Source organism: Manis javanica, chromosome 5 (genome assembly GCF_040802235.1).
Source record: "Manis javanica isolate MJ-LG chromosome 5, MJ_LKY, whole genome shotgun sequence".
Taxonomy (NCBI): domain Eukaryota; kingdom Metazoa; phylum Chordata; class Mammalia; order Pholidota; family Manidae; genus Manis; species Manis javanica.
In genome coordinates this window covers 88,401,577-88,428,811 of record NC_133160.1, presented here as the reverse complement: position 1 = coordinate 88,428,811, position 27,235 = coordinate 88,401,577, and the positions used below count along the sequence as shown (strand labels likewise).

The window sequence follows — 27,235 nt, the reverse complement described above, 5'->3', positions numbered from 1 at the left end:
AATGATAATGCCCTTGTTACTACAGAAGTCAGTGGCACAGATAGCACTTGTCAAACAAAAATAATCCAATAGCATTGACTTTTATTCATTCATGTTGTCACCTGAAATGATATGTTGCATTTAAATGCTCATTAATGTAAATGGCTGAACAAATCCATTTCAATGGATACCCAATATCCCACAGTTAAGTCACTTCAACACAGCCTTATGACAACTCCCACACCAAAACAGTACTTTATTTTGTAAATTTGACCATTACTCCCATGTTATGGTTTTTCCAGCTGTCAAGTGTACAAGGCAAAGAAAAAATTTAGTTAGATGGGGGTTGCACCTGGAAAATAAATTTCTTAAACTCCGTATTACATGTTTCAAAACTGCTGGGTCCCAAGTCCACCTATGAACTCCAGGGCTGCCAGTATCATGTGCAGCATACTAAAGCTACACTATTTGAATAGCTTATTAATTCTGCATAAATCAGGTCAATCAATGTGTCAACCTGTAACAGACTGTGCACTTTTAACTGAACATGGCAAAATATTCACTCTTTTGAACTTTACATCATCATTTGATGCCAAACAATGAAGCAAATCCCAACAGTATATACAAAAACAGCTTTGCATTTACAAAAGATTGTTTCCCATACTGATTAATTCAGGCAGCTAACTCATTGGTTTATGCAACTTTATTGAAGAAAAATAAATCAATTACTAGCAGAGCTATTAGTTGATCACTCATCCATTGACAACTTGCATCATTTATTCAGTGCTATATTAAACAGTGTATTGGAAGATAGATTAACTAATAGCTCCAAGCCTCCTAACAATTTAAATGAAAATTACAAAATGTTTTGAGACTCTATTTTGGAATACAAAGGGTGTTTGACTTCCAATTTCCATTCTCTGTAGAACAAGAACAGGTCATTCCTTTATTGACATGCATAAGATACATCACATTTTCTGTTCTGCTGATGCTATGAATTCAATACCAATTCTCCAGCCACATCAGTTATGAGCATATAGTATATCACGTAACCTCAAATCTCTAACAGTGGAAGGCTTAAACAAGAATGGATGCTAGAGTAATGCTGCTTCCTTTGATGTGACAACTGAGCATCCATCTCCCTCCCCCTCAGGTGAGTTCTTCAGCATGTTAGAGCAGTGAGGAATGGATTTAGTCTCATAACCAAGTTAGAGTGAAGACATTGGCCACATAATACACATGCTCCATTTTTTTAAAAAATTCTGAATCTTGGGCAACTGTTCTCTTGTAACTACTTTACAGTTTCTAAAAGCAGTTATTGTCCAAAGCTGGAAGAACTTAGTAAGTCTTCTCAGATGAGCATGTGAATGAATGGAGGGAGGTAAACAAAAAATAAAATTAAAAAAGATGAGGTCTGATAGGGGAGCAGCCGGATAAGAAAATCAAAAAAGGAACAGTAATTTAAAGTTTATTCCAGCTATAATGCAGGTTATTCTGACTTTAAGGTAGCATCACATGGCATACTTCTGAGTCCATTCCCGAGATATTCTGTTGTACCTGTAAATAAAGAAGATGTTATTTTAAAAGTTTAAGAATTTTTAATACTTAAAGGAAGATTTCTATTTTACCTGCAGACTCATCATGGAGTCATCTCTAATGGCTATGATTAGAATAAAGCCAATAGGGGAAAACAGCATTGGTTCAAAGCAATGTGGGCAAGTGGAACCTTATACTTTCAATGCCATGTTCCATGTACACTGAAAGATGTTTTAATAAATGTAATAAAGAGGCATTGAGATTGTAGAGGCTAATAAAATCAAAGACCTTTCTCTCCCCTATCATTGAGTTAATTTCTATGAGAAATTCTACAGTTAGTAGCCATTTCAACAAATTTTAACATTTAAAAAATGGTTTTACAGTTCCTCATGAACTATGTCAGAACAGCACATACATTCTATACACCTATAAGCAATTTTCATTAAGGCTGGAACCAAACAATTAACTAGACATTTACCTGAACCCTAGACTTCGATAAGTTACTTGACTCTGGGTAACACCAGAAAATATCTTTAAGACTTAGGCACTGGTAGAAGATTAAGACATAGAGGGGTGTGGGGGTGGTAAAAGATCAGTTTTCAAGAGGGGGTGGATATGAATGGTGTTAATTAGAACCACTTGTGTTACTTCAAAAATGTGTGTAACAGGAGTTTATGTACAAGCCCCACTTCAGACATGATGAAAGGCAATCTCCAGTACAACTTGGAGCATCTTTAAGATCAACAAGTAATTCACACATAAGCAAGGTTCCTTATTACTGAGAAAGATCACCAATAATGATCAGTGCTATTGCTTTCTCCCTGTAATACACAATGCCATAGGTTACTTACCAACAAAAAAATAGTGATGACCTTTTAGATTATTTAGCTTGAACTTTATAATATACTAACTAGCTTCATTTCAGATGAACTAAGCATGGTTCAACCACTTTTCTAAATTTTCACAGAAATTCTTTCTACCAATTCATGGTCACCTCATTTAAGGATACCTTCTCAAAATGTGAGCACTTTATTTTTTTATTTAAGTATCATTGATATACAATCTCATGATGGCTTCACAGAAACAACACAGTGGTTTCAACACTTACCCGTGTTATCAAGTCCTCATCCCCTCTATTGTGGTCACTGTCCCTCAGTGAAAGATGTTATAGAATCATTACTTGTCTTCTCTGTACTGTACTCCCCTCCCGTGACCTACCTATATTGTGAGTGTTAATTATAGTGCCCCTTAATCCCCTTCTCCCTCCCTCCCCAACCCCACCCCTTTGGTAACTATTAGTCCTTTGTCAGTGTCTGAGAGTCTGCTATTTTGTGCCTTCAGTTTTGAAAAAGCCAGCACTTTAAAACAAAAGGTTTCAATTAGCATACTGGGAGCCACAAAATATCGCTGACACCAATGCATGCTTGTCAGTAATGAACATTTAGTTTAGATGCTGAGGCTTAACTAGATGTGTTCTTCCCTTACATTATTGTCTCTTAGCAAAATTTGAACTAAATCATCACATTCCATACAGTATCGGTATGAAGTTTAAAATGTAGCAGATTTACAATTTAAACATGGTGGTTTGAAAGATACTACTTAAGTTTCTATCTCTTACTAGCACTATATTAACTGCTTTGCCATGCAAAAATACTTTCAAGCAATGATGACTACTAGGAATACTTTCACACTAAACAGAGATTAAGCAGTTAAATGTACAGTTTTCAGAAAACTACCAGATCTGTTACCTTTTGTTAGTTAATACAATGCTTTAAAGCATGCAGCACTCAAGTGCTGGCAATACCATGAATAAGCGCACCATAGAGTGAGATCCTCTTACCCTACAACATAGCGTATTTCTCTGTCCACTCTCTTGCTAACCTATTGTACCTAATTGAACAAGTATACTTGGCATTAATTACAACATACAAAGTTATAATGAAGTCGTAAAGATAATACAAATACGAGAAATTTAGACCAACTTTAAACAATACTAATATATTTTTATTTAAAGACATTAATTGAGGTGGAAAGTCCCCCCAAAATTAAAGTGACAAAGCACTGAACATGATAGAAAAATATTTTAGAAGGGCTGTTCACCGTCACATAAACTAAAACCTAGTAATTTTAAAAACAATCACGTATGAATAATGAGCTTTCTGTACATTTCAGATTATCTTACCAGAAATAAGCATCAAGTTATCTTGGCACTGCCACAACTTAAAGCAGAGAATAGGCCTACTTCATTAAGAAGAGTCACTCTATATTACTTCCTTCAACTACTACATACTTACTTATCTCTGTCTGTCTTATAGATCCGTGCAATCTCTGGCACTAGGGGGTCATCTGGGTTTGGATCACATAGCAGTGAACAAATGGATAAAAGAACTGCAAGAAAACAAATATTACTCAGCACTGGGAATTTGGATAAATAAAAGTATATTTAAAAACATGTACTATAAACTGCAATCATCAAAAGATTTTTATCAGTTTATATCTTTATCTGAATGAGACAAAGCTTTACAGAGCTTCTACTTCACAGGAGACAAGCTCCCTGTAAATAGGGAATGCTAAAAACAGAGCTTTGTTGACATCAAGTTTAACAGTGACTAGTTATAAGAATATTGCCAAATTCAGAATTTCAGAGATAGTCCAATGATGCCACACTAGTTTATTATTATTTTCAAGAAGTGGCATCAAAATTTAAGTAACTTAAGTTTCTTGGTATTCTGAGCAGGTAAAAACAAAATATTTTCACATTTGGGGAATATCCACGCACTACTACTGTTAGTTAGGCATGGTGTAGAAACCATTCTCTGACCTGCCTTCAGGGTTTCAAAAAACTTCTAGCTGCTCCACTGAACATATATGTTCTATCTCCTTGAATTTATAAGGCAGAGGTCATATCACTAAGATCTATTTCTAAGTAAGCCATCTACTCTAGCTTTCATCCTGACCTGTTCAACATATCAACTTAGAAGATGCCAACTATCATAGAGTAGCATACATCTAATTCATCTTGAATGCCTGTTATATGCCAGAGAGTGTGCAAGGGAAGTGTTATAAAATTCTAAGATAGAAAAGCTTAAAATGGTTATGACCGTCTTCAGATGAAGACAAAGCTATACCATAAAAAAGACATGAATGTAATATATTATTATGGAAAATAAAATTTTGGACCCAAGCACAGTGTGGCAGACCTTAAACCCAATTTCACATTTACAGAAACACAGCGTTTGGTATTACAGGGCATTCCCAGCAATGGTAAAAAACTTGGAACCTAGTTATTAAGTTATCTTGTATGTATCTGGTGTTAAGGCAGCCTGATTTGAAAGAAAACTGGAATATATCCAAGAGGGTGAAAAATAATTCTAAAATTATGTCACACTCGAAAGAATTATCACAGTATTCACCTAAATTGGTTTTCTTTCTCACCCCAAAAAGTGAGTTCTAGGTCAAGTATGGGAAATGCTACACCAACCCTTTAGGAGACTCAAATGCACTGTTCAAGCATATGGAAGATTTTATGATGGCCTGTCTGAAAAAACAAACAACAACAAAAAAAAACCCCAACCTGTTTTTACTTTGCATTTACCATACTCATAAAAAAAACCAAAAATGTTTTTTGGTAAAATACTACTAACTATCCCAAGAAATAATTTGAGGAATGCTGCATTAATTATTCAGCCAGAAAATGAGAATGCTAGAATCAGCTCTTTCCTCAAATATCTGAAACAACGTCACAACTAACATTAAAAACCTATTTAGTGTACTTAAGGAAAGCTAAACCACTATCAGATAACACTAAAAGTTATTGGAAGGCAGACTTCTTTCCTATTAAGTAGATTTGTGGTAGGCAATTTTATTTTTAAGTAGAAGTGACATAAAAATCACCAGTCATTCAAAAAGGAGAAAAGATGGGGAGAAACTCCGTCTCCATCTGGGATATTCATGTGGAGATTGGACAACCTAATACATATGTCACATAATGGATCCCTATTAAAAGTAGAAGTCCATAACTGATCAGGAAACATTTCCAAGCCTCTATTTCAGACTATTAGATAGGAACAACTTACACACTATGTTCACATATCACCTAACTAAAAGCTTTTAAAAAGGCTTTTTATCTAAAAATAACATAGGAAAGCAAAGACCAGAATTTTCCTACAATGAAAACCTCAAGATTTAAAAGGTATATTTAGGTATATATACCATGTTCATTAAAAGGCAAAAAGTGAGTGAGATGTATGTGAGAGTGGCTTGGGATTGAGAAATACCACAGAAATTTATTAAAATCAACTCTGCTATTACTATCTGCATACAATGCTCCTAACACTCTAATTTGAATTTTAACTTCTTCCTACAAAAATTTCTTTCATCAGTGCTAAAAGCAAAAATGATATAACCTCTTATTCCTTCCCCACCTCTTACCAAAATATTGTAATAAAGACCCAGTTAAGTAGGCCCCCAAATGAAACTACTTTATTAGAAAATTGAAGCAGCTAAAGACTACTTCTCTGATAGTATTTTACCTTTAGAAATAGTTAAAGCAGGAGACCACTGTGATCTTAGAATATCGAGACAAATGCTGCCATTACTGTTAATATTTGGATGATAAATTCTTGTTGTAAATGCAACCTAAAATAAATAAAAAACCTTTAGGTATTTTTCCCGCCAAATAAAAACAAACATCCTAAACTTAAGTAGATGACTTAATATCAAGGCTTAAAATACTGTCACAATCCTTAAAAATCAAATGGCCAAAACCTAATACACACACATAAAAGGGCTAAAAATTACAGAAACTGGTTTTTATATCCTGACCAAGATCCCCCGGGGACTCCCTTTTAAAAATTAAGATGGAAAATACAATTTGGGAGCATAATTTTATTATTAATGATAAGGTGGGATGCTCTGAAGGTTAACTTTGGCTCTACCATGTTGTGAGTGTCAAACAGCAATTTGATGGGTATGTAACATTCATTAAAAACAAGGAACACCTGAACGTAACCCAGTTTTTGGATCAGCTTATTTAAAGGTTATCAAGTTGCAAAGGTATGTATTTGAGTCTTCATTCCCACTGTACATAAATTTGAGTATCACAAAAGTTTCAGGTAAACTGTTCTGTTGTACCTTTAACAAAACTGCAAAGAGGGCTACAGTCAACTGGCAATGTTCTACGTATGTTGAATTTTTGTTGCTATTAGAAGTCTAGGAGTACATGCTTTTCATATCGAAAAGTAGGATCAATGCATAAACTAAGTTTTATAGCTTTATTCAGTTATGTATGCAAACTCAACCCCCAAAATCATTAGTCTGTCTATACCCAAACACAAATTAAGTTGCAGCACTATTTGCAACTTACTGAACATCAACATTTTGAAGCTTACTATTATAAGACACTATAATAATCCGTATCTGTGTAAGTACAGGAAAGGGAAAAAAGTCTCCACATAGTATACTGGAGCCTTACAACATTTAGGATAAGGCAATTAATTCTTATTTCCATTTACAAAGTTCAAACCCAGGTCTAGCTCTTCTTTTAACTAATTGCTGAGTCAGCATTTACTAACCAGCCACTCCACACACACACACACACAGAAAACTTAGCCTTAATTACGTAGAACCCTAATTTCTAAGACACTCTATTCTTCTGAAATAAAGCATAAATCTATACTAACATTTTGGGAGAAAATACTTGCCTTAGGTGGTTTGAAGGGGTAGTCTGTAGGAAAATGAATTGTCAAAAAGAATACACCGCCTTGATATGGGCTGTCATTCTGTGAAAAGAAAAATATGATTAACTCCAATATTTAAAATATTATTGCTAAACTTAACCCATATAACATTTCTATTGTTGAAGCACTTCTTTTTATCAACTAAAATTACCTATCTTCTATACTACAATGTCAATTATTACACAACTCAGTTTGTATTAATGAAAAAAATCAAAATTTACTACTATAGAACAATGAACCCTAATTTACTTAGATCCCATTTTACATAAGTCACCAAAGAATTTTAATAATTATCTAGAAGCACAAGTGTTCTAGATTGATTCTCAAAAAGTACACTTAACAACAAATTCTATAAACAGTATTATGTATTGAACTATAATTTGAAAGTAAGTATCTTACACATTTGTAGAATATTTCTTCTAATAAAACCATGTATACAACACAAATGACTCTGTACCTCAACAAGGCTTTCTGGCCACTGGCAAACCAAAATGTTAGCTACTGGAGGTAACATACCACCACCTTCATTAAGAGAAATGGAACAGCAACAAAACAGTTTTAAAACAAGTAACATTTGGGAAAAATTACTTCCTAAGATTTTAGCATTTAACTTCACCAATACCAGACAAATAGTATCACTGCTCCCATTTTATAGATGAATAAAATGGGTCTTAAAAGTAGTAACTCAAGTATACACATGGTATATAACAGAACCAAGATTGAAACCTATTTCTCACGAAGACCTCTGATCAATGAATGGATCAAGGAGTGATGATGAAAGAGTGATTTATAAGGTAAAGAAAATGTGAAATTTCTTAACTGCTTCTGGGTATGCAACCTGAAGATGTGTTTTGAACATTTACAGTAACTGAATCATTACCAACATCCATTCCTGTGCATTAGAGAGTATATATAAAGTGCTTATAGGAGCCTTTCACTATGCCCATTCTGGATGTCAGGCAAATAAAAACCTTTATAATTTGTAGGACTGACATTTTAATATAGCTTTTAACCCCCAGCCCTCTGTAAAATAACTGAGCACTAGTTGAATTAATCTGACTCCTTTCTACATATTAGAAATATAGAAGTAAGGGCCAGAGAGAACAATTTATTATTTTGATGGGCTTACAGTCCTATAAAGAAACATGCAATGAAATATTACAGATACTACGAAAAATCAACAGGGTTGTGAGGGTTAAAAAGTAAAAGGATGATTTTACCGATCAAGTTCAAAGAAACCTATACGTAGGTAAATGGAAGAGCTACAATTTAAATTAAGTCCTTCCTATTCCAAAGATCCTCTTTTCCATATTTTCTGCAAAATTTTAATTAAAAAACACTGAGACTGGTAAGTAGCATCTGAGAAGTATGGAAAAAATAAAGCAAGCACCTGAAAAGTGATCTGAATTTATTAAGTTAGCTAATGATCTTTGCTAACATTACATTAGCAGGGATCAGACGCATCAAACAGCATTTAATTTTATGATATAGGCTAGTACTAAAAATGTGTTTATATTGCATACAATTAGCCAATTTAAGGGTAAGCCTAAATAGTTCAAGTTTTTATAAAACCTAACTATAAAGGTTCTGTTTAAGCTTTCATCCCAAGTTTCATGTAATCAATTGCTGTTAGATCTGACTGCTTCTGAATAAAGGCAATCTAACGATGGTATTTAGACAAAACCAAATTTTGTTTCACTTGTTCAAAAAAAAAAGGACTTATGGGATGAGAATATTTCAATGTTACAACTGAACACTAAAATTCCAGCAAATCAAAGAAAAACTGGTAAAACCACAAAATGCAGAAATAGGCATCAGTAGGTCCAGAGATAGTCAAACTATGCCATCTAAGAAATTTGAGGCTTTTTATCAAAATTTACTATAAATTGCTAGCAAACAGAAAAACAAAAAGGAACACTTTGACCAATATCAAATTAAAATTGACCCAAATCTTAAAAAAAAAGAACTTGTTAAATCTATTCCTTAAAAACCTACCCCAGTGTTGCTTTATCAAAGTCACTCCCTTCTCAGTGTCTGTACTCCTTATGACAAAACCAGTAATGTCGGTATTCCTACCAGGCTATCTTCAGCTTCTATCTCCTAACCCGTATACTTATTTTGGTAACTCTTGAGTCTTTCCCTACTGTAGTTATTCATTTCAGGAAATATATTCAAGTATCTATGAGTACTTCTACTTGGGTATCTCATGTGTCAGAAAGTCAAACCACAATAATAAAGCCCCAAATCAGGATTCACCTTTTCTCTTAGTAGTTACAAATCTTAAAGATCCTTAAAATCTCTTAACTAGCCTCCTCTTCATGACCCACTGCCACTACCACCTTAGTTAAGATCTTACTTTGTCTATACTATGGCAATGGCTCATTTCTGCCTTCACCTTGGCCTTTTTCCATTTATTCCTCACTAATGCTGAACTTGTCCTTTAAAGATAGAAGTTACTCCCCTGCTTGAAATCTAGCATAGCTTTCAAGATACAGTTCAAACTCCTAAGCACACAAGGAGCTTTATAATATGGTTCCCATCAATCTATTTTGTGTCATCTTCCACCTCTTCTCCAGAATAATTGTACATAAAATAGGTATGTTTCACACCTCCTTTTTCTCTATATTATATAGACTGTAGCATCTATCTTAAGCTTAAATGCCCTTAAAGATACATAATACAGCCTTTCCTTTAGTCCAGTCTGCTGGCAGCCCTTCTTTTATACCTCTTCCTGTACAGTTACTATTACCTAACATAACTTATTCACATATAATTTCCCCTTTTCACTAGACTACCAAGCACCTTAAAAAAATAAGGCACTGAAGGAAGAGTTTTCATGTATCATAAGCCCCTCTGCAGGAAATGACATAATACATTTAACTTGAAAAAACAACCACTACGGTCCAATAAAACAATGAACTAGAGGCCAATTATTGTACTTCAGATGGTTTTTATAGCAAATTCTGCTCAGGCTGCCAAAGGTTCCATTATTCACAAGCATGATACTTTCTTCTATGGCTCTCTCTATCACAGATTATGTGGAAGTCAGTGTGGTTCTTCAAATAATTTTACAAAATAACTCTTTCTGCCAGTGCCATAAAGAAAAATCAAGTATTTAAGTCTCAGAATAGGTAAGTTAATATCTCTGTACTGCATCAATTCTTAATGGGAATTGTCCTTAAATAACAAAGTATAAAAAAACCTATGTTTAAATTAACTAGCAATGCTCTGTCAATTCTTTCAAAGGTTTGGTTTTTTAACAGTATTTGTGTGCCCAAACTATTGTACCTTCAGAAATAAGCCAGCACATATGGTTATTACAACCAAGCACTTTCGCCTCCTAACTTTAATGACCAAGAGCATTTCTTGACTGAAACCCACTAAAATTCAATAGTTACTTCTCTGTATTGAACCTTAAATTTGATGTTTCATTCCTTAGCAAGTCAGGAATTTTTAGTTCTGTGGCACTACTCTCACTTTAACTGTGACCCGCAGAGTACTCCAAAGCTAAAGTAATGTGCGTTATTATTTTTGTTCTCCCAGCAAAGGTGCAATTTATGGGTTGTTATGCTACCACTGGCCCTATTTGTCTTAGGTTACACCTGCATGCCACATATGAAAAAAATAGTATTTCTCTCATCAAACCATTTTTTTTCCCACAAAGATGCAATCAAAAGCCAAAATAACTCAAGTTATTTCATTGATGACCCCACTATCTAAAGTTAGGCGCTAACTTACAAAGAACACAGTAAAACCTGTATTTTGGGTGGATTTTTATAATATCTGATGCCTTCCTGAGATTCTCCAATAGTGAAAATTAACCCTTAGAATATAAGTCTGTTTCAGGAAATGCTACCAAAGCAAAATTGCTTGTTGTATAAATGTTTTTGTTTTTGTTAATAAGGGAATAGCTGGAAAAAAAAAATCTTTTGAAGAAATAGCCATAGTCTGAATTACATATAAAATAAATGAAATGTTCCCTGAAAATGAAAGCAAATTAAACAGCTAAAGAACAGCAGAATATGCAATTTTGTATTTACTATTCTCTGGAAAATTATTAGCATAAACATTCATTAATGCTACACTTTGATTTATTACAGGTATATTCCTTACCTTTTGGAAAGAACAGTTAAAAGGTGCAATCTCAAAAGTCAAGGAGAACATCACACTGGTTTTAAAGAGTTGGTTTATTATGTACCATCCAATTAAGAAGTCTAGATTACTAACTATTACTACCGACAGCTAATATTTTGAGACATCTAAAGCACCCTGTGGATCAAAGATGAGCTGAAAATCCCAGATTTTAAAGATCCCTAAAGATTGATAGGGTTTGTGTTGGTTGAGACAGAAAAAGAGGTTCAAGTCATCAAAATCAGAACTACTGAACAAACACTTGTTGATCCAACCTATCTGCTGGCTAGCTTTTCCAAGCGCATTTATTGTTTTAGAATTATAAACATCTACTTATTGACTATCATCTCACTTAGTAAATTATTGCCATTTGTTTAAATTAAATCACCAAAAAAGGGGAAAAAAACAGAAAATTCAGTAGGACACACATACAATGTAGAATACAAATCCTCAAGTGCCTTCCAAATAAGAAACAATGTTAATTACTGTGCAAGATACAGTCTTATCCCAGGATGTTTTACTGTATTCTAATTCTGTGAAATTCTTATTAGAGAGTATCCCTAACTGATTATCTAATTATCCAGCATAGTCTCTTATCTACCCAGGTATAGAAAGGAATTTTGCTGTATTCAAAATACCACTTTCTATCTAAATATTCTTAAATTTTTCATAAAACTAAAGTTTATAAAATATCAACTATCAAAATAATACAATTAAAGCTAATTTTTGACAGCTATAGGAATAGTTAGATCTTTTGAGTAACACTACGAGAGTCAGTTAAGGAGACTCTTGACAATGCTTTCTTTACACACAGCTAAGAAAAAAACTAGACCTGAAGAAGTATTTGGAGGTCAGAGATGCTTTAACTCTAAAACCTGAAGAGATAGACACAGTATACATAACAAAGGACTAGTTTATTATTCTTTCTTTCAAATGCAGTATGAACTATAGCACACCCAAAATAGAATTACTATATGATAAAATAAACCTAAAGAGCAAGTTAAATATTGTATCTAGATCGATGCTGAATTTTCAATTAAAAGCAAAGTCTTATTTAACTCTTAATACTTACAGGTCCCATAATTGTGGCTTGCCAATGAAACACTAGAAAAAGAAAAACTCTTGTTATTATCTAAAAATACATAAACTTTTTTGGAATTAGCCATAAAGTCAACTTGAGTGTTACTTACTATCATCCCCAACTGGACCTGCAGAACATTGTGCTGGAGGGTCACGGGCCAAATCACTAAGTTCCTACATCAAGACAGAAAATGGTATGTCATGCAACTGTAACAGAAAACGTAAGTAAGCAAAGAGTCAACTACTTCCAGTTATTTTCACCCTTTCTTTAAAGGATATATCCATCACAATTTACACTAATACATTCTATTAAAAGAGAGAAAGCAGGAATCTAGTTCCTAGGACACTGTTATTTAATGGACACACTGAGATAATCATCTTGGCTAGGGATCACAAAAGTATATACATATTGACATGAAATTTTTATTAAGTGAACAAAAGCTGTCCTCTTATCAAATACTTTCTGCAAGAACAAAGCAGTTCTCAACATTGTCATTTGCTGCACTTTCAGACCATCTTGGAGGCCCTCATTTCTACTGTATTAAGCCCTCTGTTATTTCTGTATTAAGCCTTTATTTTCTACTTCAAAGATCTCTTAGGGGACTACGTAGGTACCCCCTTTTAATCTCCTTTCCTCAATTTAACCTTGTCTTTTTACTCTATGTTGTATAAAACTACGTCTCTGTAAGAACCTACCTGACCAGGTAGAGAGTTTGCTCTTAGCAAAACATGCAGTTCCCACAATTCCATCTGACTTTGGTATTTACAACAAATACGTACTTAGCCCTTCAATGACTTGTGCGTTAACAAATAATGAATAATGTAGTAAGAAAATGAAGTTATTTCTTTACTAAGTTTTCTTTTTTAAAGATGATATGCCTGTTTATATATAAATCTCTAGAGAGATTTACAGACCCATGAGATGATAATGGGTTTCTAAGAAAAAGGCAGGGAATATGCAACATTGCAGGAAGGTAACTACAGCAAATACTTGCCTCTATTGTATTGTCGAAATGTACTTCAGAAATGGTCAACTGTTTAGGAATTATCATTCAAAATTCACACCATCCAAAAAAACCAATGCAGAATTTGTCTTTGTATTAATCATTTACATATCTATCAATATGAAACATATATCTATCTCATTATGTTGTACCTCTCAAACTAGTATGTTGTGTGTCAATTGTATCTTATTAAAACTGGGAGAAAGAAATAAAGAATTGTACTGACACACTGCCAACTTGCTTCTGAAGCTCATATACCACAACTGCTTTAGGACAGCCAGAGCTCTCGTGGTTCAAAATTTTATCACGATGGAAGATGAGATCAGGCCTTTATGCTTGCCTATGTAAATACAGCATTATGTTCAACATAAATAAGAACAAGAGGCAATTCACTCCACTCTTAATTCTGACCAGAAATTATAGGAAGTCTTATCTCAGAGTTAAACAACTGGTTAAAAGAAACCTAAAATGGTTTTAGCTTAAAAAAAAAAAAAAAAAAAATCAAATGGTTCTGAAATAAATATTTGAAAACTACTTTGCTTCTCATTAAAAAAGAAATGTACTGGCAACTTGAATTAATCAAGCATCTGAGAAAACAACTTCTTCATAGGCCAGGTTAAGTCTCATATAGCAATTATTTGCACCCTATGATCAGCCAGTTTTAATGGCAATCTATTTTAATACCATCTCAAGGTCTACAGATATTGCTGTAGGTTAAGAATCGAGCATAGTATAGCTGATATGAACAGGGAATTTTTCCATGTTCCAGAATTTATGTAACAAGTTCTGTTGTTTAACTGGCCCACCAAAAAAATATAAACCAGAAGCTAGCTTATGAGTCTAATTCCCTTTTTTCTTAATGAACATAAGGGTCAAAAAAAGGGGGTCTATTTTAAGGTTAAAAACTTACCTGTTCCAAACCATCCTCCTACCTCTTTCCCATAGAACAGATGATCTGAATTTTCAAAAATGCTATTAATAACCAAATACAAACTTACTTACAAATGCAATTGAGTCTCACTTTTAATCCATCTTAGATCCACTATTTCCTAGGCTTATTTACTCATTCTAAAATAGAAATGTCTGTTTTTACAGGGAAGAATAAAAGCACTGTGGCATCTACATAATGTACTAGGTACTCCAGCAAGCAGACCACTTGTAGACCACCCATCCTGAAAGCAAGATTTCCTGGGTAGGCACTAAAATCATTTGCTTACTAAAAGCAAAACTGCTTCATAAATAGGCTACATACTATAGCATTAGCTTTTGTAAATCTTTTGCCTATGTGATTAATCTTTACACTTGTTTGTAACATGGTCATCTAGCAGTTACATGGCCATGATGTTATACATTAAAAACCCAAGGTCAGCAATTCAAAGAATATCTGTGTATGAAGTTTTAACAATCATGTTAGGTTGAGTTATATGAAATTACTAGTATTTCACCATTAACTACAGAAACTGTTACTTCATGTGGTTCTACCTAAAAATATCTGGTAAGCATTTGATTTCAAGTATTACCAGAATGAATTTCTTACATCTACCCCAAATCACGTATATAATAAACCCATTTGTTAAAATGCCTCAAGAAAAATACCTAGCAATTATTTTTAAATAAAAAGCAACTTACTGATGGTTGGGCTAGCAAAATATCAATAATAATGTTAAAGCAAAATACTGATAATTGTACTTGAAAATAACACTTTTTAATTATGAAGAATGTAGTATTTCTTAAACAAGTTTTCTTTCCACACTGATATTTATGAATCACTAAGCCTTTATATGCTGGTATTATCACTTGTTTAGGGTGAAGGTGTTAATTTCAGCTAGTTAGCACTGAATTTCAGCTTTTTACTCCCATAATTTTATGCTATTACTCTAAGACAATTTCTAAATGCCTCATTTTCCAAGTTCTCCATGACCAAGATACCTCTGAAATAATAAAGATCTAATATTAGGCTAATTAACTTGTGGTAAAATCTACTTTAATTTAATGTTGAAAAATGACCTAAGTAGTTATTTTAAGGATTAAAACAGCTTTTCAAGTCAGCACTTACCTCTAAGGTTAAAAATCTCATGACATTATTATGCCCATAGCATAAGCAAATGAGAAACATAAGTATATCTTAGCAAGGGAAAAAAAAAGAGAAAGCACAGTAAAAAGTCTTCATCTAGATGCTTTTCTGTGTAGCAGATATTTTGTCTACTCTATCAACCATCTTACCCTACATTCATGAAATGCTTTTCCTTTACTCCCAACATGGGGTTGTAGTGTTTGGTTAATTGATGGCTGACAATCACCCATTACACAGACAGGGCTAATCACAGAATTTTGTTCCTTCATCCTGTTATTAGGAAAGTACTGTACAGTAACCTAAACCAGGACCTGACCTTAATTAGGATCTGTCCAGTCATCCCTATCCAAGATTTTGTGAACTGAAGCTGAAAGGGACACTTCTTCCTTCTCTAATCAGGAGCTTTAAGGATGTGACCAGAGCTGCTGACAAGTATGTGCTCTAAAATTACACAGTTAACTCAAAGAGACGATACTGGACAACAGTCGGTAAGGAGCTGGCTTGGCACACAGATTTACAACTCCAGTCCCTGAAATGCTGCAGCTGTAACTGAAGCTCTTGCATGCTCCCCATATTCCTTTCCCTTCCCCCACAAGGTAAAAGAGTATCCCAACATTTGGTTTCTGCTATTTATACTTTCTTGTAGTTTGGTCTGGTTATCTACAGCTATTCTCTGATTGTCAACTACTCCAGGTTCCTTCTAATAAATCCAAGGGGTATAAAGATAATTAGAGTGAGTTAAGAGCCTTTCTAGGCAGAGTGCTATTGGGACCTATTACCAATTATATAGATTTTATCCCAAACATAACATAATGCTCAAGTCTTGCTTTCTGAAAAACACATGAAACCTAAATGAAGCAAAGTTTCAAAATTAAATTAGAGGGAGCAAGAAGCCATGTGTTCTAATACAGAGTTAACTGTCAATCTAATCACAGAATAGAGGCTCACTTAAATCTATTTCTAAAATGAAAAGTGTATATAATTAGTTATTAGCTGAAGTTCCACCACAAAAACATTTATTCATTTATATGAAGACCACCTTTTTGATGTCAAGAATGTTAGTTAAGTTTGGAAGTACCACGATAAAACACAAATGCCTCCCCTCCCAGACTGAGCTAGCAGAAAGCAGGCACAATGCAACATAAAATTATGTTTTAACAACCCAAGTGCTTAAATAAAACAAAGGCATTCAAATGCTTTGTGAATTCTGAAAAATAACTAAACTTGCCTGGGTTTAAAACAGTGATATTTGAGCTGGATCTTGATGAAGGGATAACCATTCCAAATAGTGAAATTTATTCGAAGTCAGGAGTCTTGTGAAAGGGTACACTCCTATAAAAATTTGGCTTGTAGTTTGGTATACCAGAGACATGATAGAGTAAAGGTGAGCAATTAGTAGATGTGGTCAGAAAGGTTAACCAGGGCTGGATCTTTTGAGAGCCTTGAATATTATGGCAAAGACTATACCAAAGGCAACAGGAAACAACTTATGGAATGCATTTTAAGCAGGAGTAAGACAAATCAAATTTGTTTTCTGTACTGGCAGTGATGAAAAGAAGTGATTTTTAAAAATTCATAGCTTAAAAGCACCCATGCATACGTGTGACAAACACCATTTTTACATTTCCTTCAGATTTGAACGAATGTTGCGGCTATAACAGAAGCTCTTTCATGTACTCCCCATACTCCCTTCCTTTCCCACAGGGTAAAAAAGGTATCCCAAACTTAGTTTCTGCTATTTATACTCCACATTTTTATACATACTAGATATGGATCTCTTAAACACTGTATTACTTTGAAGGTTTTCAAATTCTAATGATATAAAACTATACTTTTCAGAACACTGGTTCGTAACACTACTTGTGATAAGGATTTGAGAATCCGACCAATTATTGACCTCTATCCTCCAAAATACATACATGCCCACACAAAATTATACTTAATTTGTGGGATATCCCAGACCACCCTGATCCCTATATTGTAGCAATTCCTACTGTAAGAGACAGAAGAGTAGGTAACTTTATTAGGAAGTTATAGTGATAATCTAGGTGAAAGAATATGAAGTTGGTCGCTGGGGATAAAAAAAATATCTTAGATATTGAGCATTTTTTCCTTACAACCACCTTAGGGAAGTAGGCTTTATTCCACTTTAGAGAGACCCTTACTAGGGGAAAGGAAAGACTGAGTAGGAGAGACAAGTTGTGTACCTATCAAAAATGATATATTTAAAGAATTGGATACAAAAACCAATTCGGCAGACAACTAACAACAACTCCAATGGTTCTTAAGATCAAATTTACTATGAACTTTAAAAAATTAACTTTAATGTGAAATTTATATGTACCATAATGCAGATACAAACTGGAGGAAAAAAATTTCTATTATACCTATCTAACTCTCCATTCTACACAAGGAATAAAAGCCCAAGATTGAACAAAATACAGAAAATTCATGTTTTCTTATGACCAGTTTCTCCATAACTATTCATTGTTTGCATCTCTACTATACTCAGTATCAATCTAGTACCTATTTTTTAAGTTACACAGCCTTTAAATGAGAGCCAACTAACAATTATCTGTTCCACTGCAAGAGGTTAACTGTATTTACTGGACTGGAAAGCAATTTTCTTTGAAACACCTACTCCAAGATTTTCCAAAAGTAATTTTGTCTTTGGTTTTCACCTTATGAAAAGATTTTAGAGCCTATAAGTTTCAGGGGCTTTAGGAACAAAATCAATTTTTTAAAAATTGTGTAAAAACTGAAAATGTTAGCTCTTTGCTTCCTAGAAAGGAAGTTAGGGAGGAAAATGGCAAGAACTAGAAAGAGCAGCTAAAATACAAGACCTGTAAAGTCTTCACATTCTGTCGATGTCTCTCCCAAGAACATTATTCAGGTGAGCTCTTGGCCACTATTAACACTGCAGTAGGAAGACAGCTGGTGAGAGACTGGCACACACTATGAAGTTGCTAAAGACTCCCCTCAACTGAAGAGTCACTATGATGGATGAAGGAATACAGTTAAGAGTATACTAGCTAAAAACTACACTGTGCGTAAGAAAACACACCAATCTTAGACATTTCTTTGCCACCGTGTCTTCTTTTGAGGCAATTTTCTCCTTTTAAGATCATCTTCCTCTGAACTGCTTCTCCTGAAACCACACACTTGGCTGGTGTGAGAATCTAGACTTTCTCTCATCGGGAAAAATGCTTTTTCTTTCAACAACCTAAACAGACTCACAGGAAAAGGAGTCAACCAAAGAGTACAGATTAAGCCATTGAGTGTTCTCCTCTGGAGGTTTATGACTAAAGTTGTGAGTTTGACCATCCATTTTGTGGGACTCTTGAGAAAGCCTATAGTTTATCTTGATGATGATCTTTGCTTCAATCATTACAGGACACAGAGCTCTTTGACAGTTGACTGCTGGAGGTAAAACATGAAAAAGCTGAGGCACTGGCTAGTCCAAACAGTGCTAAATTTCAGTTTTTTGCTTCTCCATTCTCGCTACATCTTTCTCAAATGAGGTAAAATGACTAAACCATAGACTACAAAGAACAGGAAGCCAAGGTATTACACACATTAAAGGCCTTAAGGGAGGACAGCAAAGTTTAAGAAATGGTTACTGTCTCCAAAGATCTTACAAACTGGAAATACAAGAACTACTATGAATAATGGAACTACAGAGCAGACATATTAGACCAACTTCTAATAATTATCTAGCACTCTGCTAAACTTACTTTCAGTGACAGCCACTGCTTAAGAATCAGATCAACATATCCCAAGTCAGTTTTTACAAAAAGTTTCTATTATTCCTGCTTTTAAAAGTATAACTCCCTAACTTACTCTAGTTTGTCCAAGTTCCATCATTCTCCCAAAAGCTTGCCAAAATTTAACACAGGTGATTACCGTTTAATGCCAAGTTCATGGATTCTATCCTTGAGTACAATTACCATGTTCTACAATCATTTGTTATCCCAATATCTGCCATCCATCTTGCATATTATCACATGATATGACAGTAGTAGTATACAAACACTTCCTATCATATCATCACTTCTGGGACAACTTAAAGCTCATACAATTACAGAAAGGTAAGGTAATTTTTTATTTTATCCAACAGTCTATTTCCTTCAAAATTTTACCTTATAATGGCAAGATTTGTATGACTGTATGAATCAGCACTATGAAAAGACTCCTTGCCTCTTAAACCTATACTGAACAACATAAAAAATACTACCTTAGGGATGAGATAAGGGTATGAGGTGGGAAGCAAGAGTAAACGCCTTTATAGAAATTTTGAGATAAGAATCCTTCATAACCTACATTCAAATCAATGATACAGGTCAAAATGCAGAACAATTAATAATTGTCCAATCAGGCAGAGAACTAACAACTCTCATGGTTCTTAAGATCAAATTTACTATGAACTTTAAAAAATTAACGTTAACGTGAAATTTATATGTACCATAATGCAGATACAAATAGCAAGATAGGAAACATCTCAGAAATATATGGTTACAAGTTATTTCAAAAGAAGCTTGGCAACAAGACTTAAGGATCTGAACTAGTCATAGGACTTAATAATGGGAAGGAATAGCCCCTTAAAATCATTTTAGTTTGGAATTTGTAATTTCTTCTGATAAATCTTTAAGGTTTCTTTTATCCAAGGATTAAGAGGTTAAGTGCTGCAGACTTGCCTCATTACATCACTGACAAGATACTTCCTGTTCAGTAGCTATTAGAGGCTGAGACATTATGCTTATTCATTGGACAAAGATACAAAGAATGGCTTGAATGAATACTACAATTTTCTTTCTTTATATCACCATTAAAGGTAAGTCACTTAAGGTTATTCAACACTGTTCTCTTTTGTAAACATTATCTAAACGGGCAAAGACAGAAAGTCAAATTTAGGTTCTAAAGCTTTGATTTCTAAAAGAAAAATAGGGCATTTTATAGATGTGAAAAGCAAAAATTAACAGCAGTCCAGTGGTTGAAAACATCCAATTATGTATTACCTTTGAAATGATAACAAAGCTAGGATGAACATGAACAAGTATTCCATCCTGAAAATCAACAAGTAGTAGTCAATCATGAAGGTCAAATACAAATTCATTTATAAAAAATTGGTTAGAGGCCTCTGAATCATCTAAGTATATTGAAAGTATACTTAAAAGATTAAAAACTGGATGTTTGGGCAAAGTATAAAATACTTTTTAACTTTTCCCCTCCCCACAAAAGGATGAGGAAATTGATGATAAATTTTATGTAACATGGTAAATTGGCTAGTAAGACACTAAATGCACCTATTCTTAATTACACTATTTAATTTTGAAAGATCATTGCTACAGTAGCAAAACCAAAGAACACAAATTTCCAATTAAAGAGTGAAAAATCCTTTTCGTTAATTTCAAAATTCTGGGTTGTTTTGGCAAAGCAAATTATAGTTATAGAAGTCACACTATAATTGCAAAACGCAGTGAAGATATTTAGATGAACCTATCTTTAACAAAAATGGGTAAATCTGATCTGATAAAGATTCTCCTTAGTTTCTTTAAATGTCTTCCCTACTTGACCTATATTCTTGGAAGGCTGTGTAAAGTGACAAACCCCTATTCATGTGTTTACATGCTTTTTCCTCCACTCAAAGTAGAAATTCTCATGTGTAATGACAGGCTTCCTTATTTTTTACCTCCTGAGACTAGACCACTTGCAAAACAGTAAAACCTCTGTTAAGTATTGATTAAATGATTACCCCCATGTCTGTGATTCTTAACCAGAGGGAAGTTTCAGAATCACCCAGGGAACATTTCAAAATTCTGCCTGTGCCCAGAGAAAATGATTCATTAAGTCTGGTAAGACCCCAGGTACCTATATTCCTTAAAAACTCTTATCTAAATAAGGTATCTAAATATTTTGGTATCTTAATGTAACTCATGTCAAAATCCACATTCACAGTAACGTATGTAATAGAATGCAAAAGCTAATCTAGGATTTGATAATTTAATGAGACATTTTGATCTCAACGTAAGGAATCTAGTGCCTTCTTTTGTAATAGAAAGATATTATAGTAGAATACTGTGGAAAATCCTCAAGAATTGACTTAATGAATGACGAAAGGTACTGAACCCACGAACTAACATATAATTTGACAGAAGTATCTAGTTGTAAGTAACTTTCCCCCAGTGCTATTAAGAATATTTAACTTTACATATGTATAACAAAAATGAGATTACAGATAAGCATGATGGTTGAAAGTAAATCCCTCTTATTAAAATTAAATAAATAATTCAGGCCATTATGTGATCAGCACCCCTTAGTTACACAATGTCCTACAAATTTGGCTAACTATAAATAAGCCTTGAGGATCTTAGAACCACACACAAGACACAACACAGGATTACCCAGCCAACAGACCCCTTGGGTTAAGGGTATTTTGTTTTAAGATACCCCTAGCAATTAGTTGGCACACCGTAGTTCCCATAGTCCTTGAAGACCAAAAAGAGATTCACTACCTAATAAAACTTATGTTAGCTAAAACCTTAATTCACAAATTAGTTAGAACCCAAGTAAAGTTAAACCACAGCATTCATTCAACCTAATTGTAAAATGGGAAATGGTTCAAAACAGCAGTACAGCATGGAGTTTAACAGCCTGTGCTTGAGGTACACTATCTGATTTGACTCTCAGTCATTTACGAGCTATGTGACAACAGACAAGTAACTTAACCTCTCTGGACCCGTTTCCTCATGTATAAAATAGAGTAAGATCATCTATTTCACAGGGTTGTTTTGAGGATTACATGAGTTGAAAGTCATAAAGGGCTTAGAAACAGTATTTGGTACACAGTAGTTGCTACATCCTGGCTATTATTAGTAGCAGAATGATACATGCAAGAGAAAATCTTTTGAATACCAAAAACCATACTACACCACTACGGTATAGTGGTTAAGAGCACAAACACTGTGAGGAGCCGTGGACTGCCTAGGTTCTTATCCCAACTCTGTCATAGGTCTCTGGGTTATCTTTCTATGCCTCAGATTTCTAATCTCAAAAACAGGATACCTACTTCCTTAGGTCGTTTTAAGATTAAATGAGTTAATACAGTTTTCAAGCAGTCTGACACACTTCAAACACTCCAGGCATGAATTATTTATAGGCTTGGCTTTAAAAGTAAAGTTCTCCTTAAACTTCCCCAAAACACATGCAATGTAGTTATTTCATTAGAAAGAATAAAACTGTCTATGGCCCCCATATAGTACTAATCACTTTTGGGCTCTCAATTTTGATTCCTCTGGTTTAATAAATAGACCCATTAAGACCAGAGAACAGCTTGTCTAAGTACATAATACAGAAAAAAAAAAAAAAGTAAAGTTTGATAAAGCTGCTTGGTCTAAGGAATATTCAAATGAACTTTAACAACATAAACTTTAGGAAAATAAACTCAAAGGCTTGATCAAATTACTGATGTTTAAAACATTCCAATAAGCATCTCAATACAATATCTATGAGGAATACAGACATTATCTTAGTATTTGGAATGCAGGGAATTCAGACAAGAATAAATTCAAAATAGGTACAGGACACAAGAAAAATCATACTAACATCAATGCCAACTTGACCTCATTTCTAGAGTAGAGGTGACTAAAAGAGCATGTTCGTTCCATCAGAGTGGTCCACCTGCTAAATTCTTTTGGATCTGGAATGCATTTATTTTACCTAAGTTTCACCAAGTTGATTCTGACAGTAACAGATGAACACCAAAACCACATGGATGTCAAAAATTTTCTATAGCTTCAATCAATGTCTCACATAAACACTTGTTTTTCCTATTTGTAAAGTGTTAACTTCATTATACAAATCTTCAAAATGTGGTACTAACAAGAAACAAGAGTATTAGACCACACAAGTTCTTCAGTAAGGTTTAGAAGATTAAAAAGTGATATTAATATAGCAGTAGTAATAATCTGAATGCCAAGTGCAGTGGCCTGTTCAAAACCACACATTAACCTATTTAATCCCCCTTCCCCCCCAAAAAAACTCCTAGGAATTTAAAATTTGTTTTGTTCATTGCTGCATCTCTAGCATCTAGAATAGTGTCTGGTACATCCTAGGCACTCAACCATTTATTGTTTGAATATAACATTCATTTTAAGGCATACAGGTAACTTGCCCAGTCCTAGAGTTCTAGCTGAAGCATTTCTGCTCCAAAGTTTACACCCTTAACCATTATATTGCCTCTCTAGAGCTATTAAATCATTAAAGTGGTGTCACAGCAGCTGGGTATCACCTGCAAAAGAAAAAAAATCAATTGAGACCTTCCTTCATGTGTCTGTTCCACATGCATAAAAAGCTATGGATTTGAAATTATTTCACATCGTAGTGATCTGAATTAACTCCCACAGCTAAAAGGTTTTGAGTTGTAGTGAATGTTTTATTCTTTGTATTAACTATACAGAACATAGTGCTTCTCAATGTGCTGCTAGTCTTCAATGTGGTCAGTTTATAATCCTTTTTATTTTTAGTCTCAACTTCTAGAAAGTTTTTCTTCCTGTCCATCATCTCAGAACTACAAAGATTTAGGTTTGTATTTCACGTAAGCCCACAATGACAATGCAATGATGATCTAAAATAAAATCTAGTATTTTAGCATCCATACACTGAGGGAAGATCTAAGCTTTCATCTTTCACAAAATACCAGTTTTGCTAAATAAAACTCACACGTATTAAAATTAAGCAACATCAAGTCTATTTCAGTAAAGCCAAATCCTTGTCATTCTTTCCACACAGAACTTTTTTAAAAAGTAACCTATCAGAACCAGTTTCTAACCAACCCACCACCTCTTCCGTCTCCTAGTTTTAGTCAAGTTGAATTTATTCCATGACATTTTTTTCAAGTTAGCTGTAAATACTCCACCCTCGATTGTGCAAGAACCAACCACCACACACACAACACACACAGGTTACAAAAAAGGGAACTACAGTCTGAGAGTTTGAATATAGTTAAGTCTTGAGCAGGTCTTAGAGCAGCGTACAACCGTAAGTACAAGTTAACATTTAACGAAGAATATTATTTCATATTACAAAAGGAGATGCCGGAAAGAGCCTGAACCAGTTAAAGCAGCCGCCATCTTAAAATGCGGGATAGAAGTTAGAGCAAGAAAATGAGACTAAACCACCGGAGGTGGAGGTTCCCCTCACTCCGAAAAATCCCATTTTTCCCCAACCTAGATGGATAGTTTACTATCAAACCACATTTTAAGTAGAGAAACATTTTTCCCCGAAGGTATTGTTAAATGGGCTGAGGCAAAAATAGGTGCATCTAACCTCGCAAAAGGCTATCGCACCCCTTACCCCCCTCCTCCAGCCAGAAAGGAGCTTCCAGAAAGCTTTACATCAGTTCCCGGTGTGCCTCAGATAAACAGCTTCGGGTGAAAAGCCTTCAGTACAAAACATAGGAAGTGGTAACTTTCTGTCAGCCGATCTCCTTCCAACCTGACTTACTCTTGTGTAATATGCCCAGAGTCGACTTAAGAGTTCCCGACTAGCCTCATTCATCACTCTTCGGCTGGCAGACTTCCACCCCAACCACTAATACAGTTCGGAACCCGACGGATTTCTACGATCTTCTCCCACGTTTCCTACTGGTCTTCCTCTTTGAAGGCACTGATCTTAGAACTAAAAATAAGTTTTCAAACACAGAGGATAGGGAACTATGACATCTGCTGGAGCGTCGCAGCAATTCCGACCCCCAAAAAGGGACTAATTGTTCTACCAGCAGAACTGAGCACTGAAACCACTCCCCCCTCCCTAATCTGCACCGATTCCACTGAAACATACTCAAGTCAACACCTCACTTGCCACAAGTGTTCTGCTCCCTAGCTTTAAACCTTTCTTTATGAAGGATGTCCATATTCCCCATCCCCCAATGGAAGAAGTAACCCAAGGATATATCTTTTCATAATTATACCCTCCACCCCCATGGTTTCCTCCGGGCGTGAACCTTCCTTCCTCCCACGACCCCAATCTCTTCAGCCCCACTGGTTACCTTATTAATCCGTTTCAGCGCCATAGTCTGTGCTTTTCGTCTGGCTTCTCTCTCTCTCTCTCTCTCGGTGTTGTGCTCAAGGGTCCGGCCAAAACTCTTGATTATCCGGGCGGCAGGGAAGGACCGTCTCTTCGTCTCACACCGACTCTGCCAGACACAGGCGCCTTTTGCAAAAACGGAGCAGATCAGCACTCGCATAGGCCCCGGAGAGACCCTGATGAATCCAGGTCCCTTAAATCGGTCGCGATCCGGGGTGGGTGGGGTGGCGTGGCAAAGCCACCAACAGCCTCTATGCTGTGCTTCAGCCCGAAGAGGGGGCGAGGGTGACTGGAAGAGCGAAGGGGTGGCTACAAGTTCGACTTCCCGGCCTCCCGAAAGGAAGAGACCGGGGTGGGAGGAAGAGGCGGAGGAGAAAGGGGTGGGTGAGGGGCAGGGTCCGGAGCCCGGCAGAGGAGGAGCCGGGGCCTAGTCGGCGCTATGCCGGCGTCACTAGGGCAAAGAAAGGCTGGGGGGAGGGGGAACAAGAGACTCCGGACTTCTTTCGCTTTCTGCTCAAAGATGCGGCCGGGGAGAAGAAGGAAATAAAGGAGAGGCCTGATGTGCGTGACTGTCCCCGCAGCTAGATCTATTCTGTGGCGCCCCGGACGCCACCGTACACTCCGCCTTCCAGCGCGCTCCCGCACGCGCCCGACCTGCCACAGCCGCGGCGCGCCGGGGCTGTCCCAGAGGCCCCGGCTCCGGCACGAGGACGCGCCCATTCCCCTCCCCTCAAGCAGGAGAGGCCCTGGCTCCTCCAGCCTACCCTACCCTACCCCACCCCACCCTACAGGCCAGGCACTCGAGCCGCCAGGGCCTCTATCTCCCCTCTTCCCCGTCCGGCTAGTAGGCCGGCCCCCTTCCCTTCCCTTAGCCGTCCACACCCACGCGTACAGAGGGGCCGGGGCCTCCCTCAACTGCGGCCGCGGCCTCCTCCCCGCGCGGCAGCTGGTGCCTCCCCAGCCCTACGGGGCTCACGCGCACGACACAGCCACAAGATGTCCGCTCTGACGGAACTACTGCCAGCTGCCACGCTCCGCCCCTCCCCCCCTCCTGCCTCTTCACCGCCGCGTATCAGTCCGCCACCGCCGCCGTCGGGAGCACAAGACGAGACCTAAGGCTGAAGGGGAACGGGTTCCTTCCCACGTCCAAGGCCGAGGATATCTGCTACCCCCTTTTCCTTCTTTTCGGAACAACGCCTTCTTACTAAACAGATTGGAGGTTGGACTGGGAGGGCGGGGGCCGGAGGCGGGTCGTGGGCTGGGGGAAGGGTAGACGAGCGGCGGAAACCCTTAGATTCAGAGAAGCATCGAGAACCGGAAGGAGACCATGGGCGGAAGGTAATGGAAGCGGCAGCTGCTCGGTCGACCCCCACGCCCCTCCCAGCAGCGTTCCCCAATTTCCTCACTTGGTATTGAGGAGGCGGATCTCGCGAGAACCTCGTGGCTGGTTAACAGGAGCTGTAGCTCAGCAATGACTTACGGGCAGTTTTGTGCGCTCTTCCTTGTGGGGGTCCGCCCCCAAATCCGCAAATTCTCGCGAGACACAATGAGGCATCGGCTCGCGCTGAGGCGGGCCTTCGCCCGGGAAGCACCGCCCATGAATGCTGATG

The 27,235-nt window shown here is 36.3% G+C and overlaps 1 protein-coding gene across 11 annotated transcripts; it reads right to left on the bottom strand.

Annotated features, from left to right (window-relative positions):
• Positions 1-61: 61 nt before the first annotated feature.
• Positions 62-27,235, bottom strand: UBE2D3 (ubiquitin conjugating enzyme E2 D3). Of its 11 annotated transcripts, none has more exons than XM_073237240.1 (9): positions 27,106-27,235; positions 25,588-25,751; positions 12,575-12,638; positions 12,457-12,488; positions 7,218-7,295; positions 6,048-6,153; positions 3,810-3,903; positions 3,356-3,405; positions 62-1,536 (listed from the first exon to the last, which is right to left on the bottom strand). In XM_073237240.1, exons 2-8 carry the CDS (start codon positions 25,609-25,611, stop codon positions 3,357-3,359), a joined length of 447 nt encoding a protein of 148 aa, XP_073093341.1. In that variant the 5' UTR covers positions 25,612-25,751; positions 27,106-27,235; the 3' UTR covers positions 62-1,536; position 3,356. The 11 variants fall into 11 exon arrangements, with proteins under 11 accessions (XP_073093341.1, XP_017509734.1, XP_017509736.1 ...); XM_017654245.3 differs by having other exon boundaries at positions 27,032-27,174; XM_017654247.3 differs by lacking the exon at positions 27,106-27,235 and adding an exon at positions 26,738-26,915.

Bases quoted from the DNA above. Each gene is read 5' to 3' on its own strand.
- UBE2D3 (XM_073237237.1), bottom strand. From the start codon at position 25,785: ATGCGAGTGCTGATCTGCTCCGTTTTTGCAAAAGGCGCCTGTGTCTGG. The intron at 7,296-12,456 runs GTAAGTATTAAG...TTCTTTTCACAG, and splicing joins AAGCCACAATTATGGGACCT to AATGACAGCCCATATCAAGG. The intron at 3,406-3,809 runs GTAAGTATGTAG...TTGTTCAATTAG, and splicing joins TATAAGACAGACAGAGATAA to GTACAATAGGTTAGCAAGAG.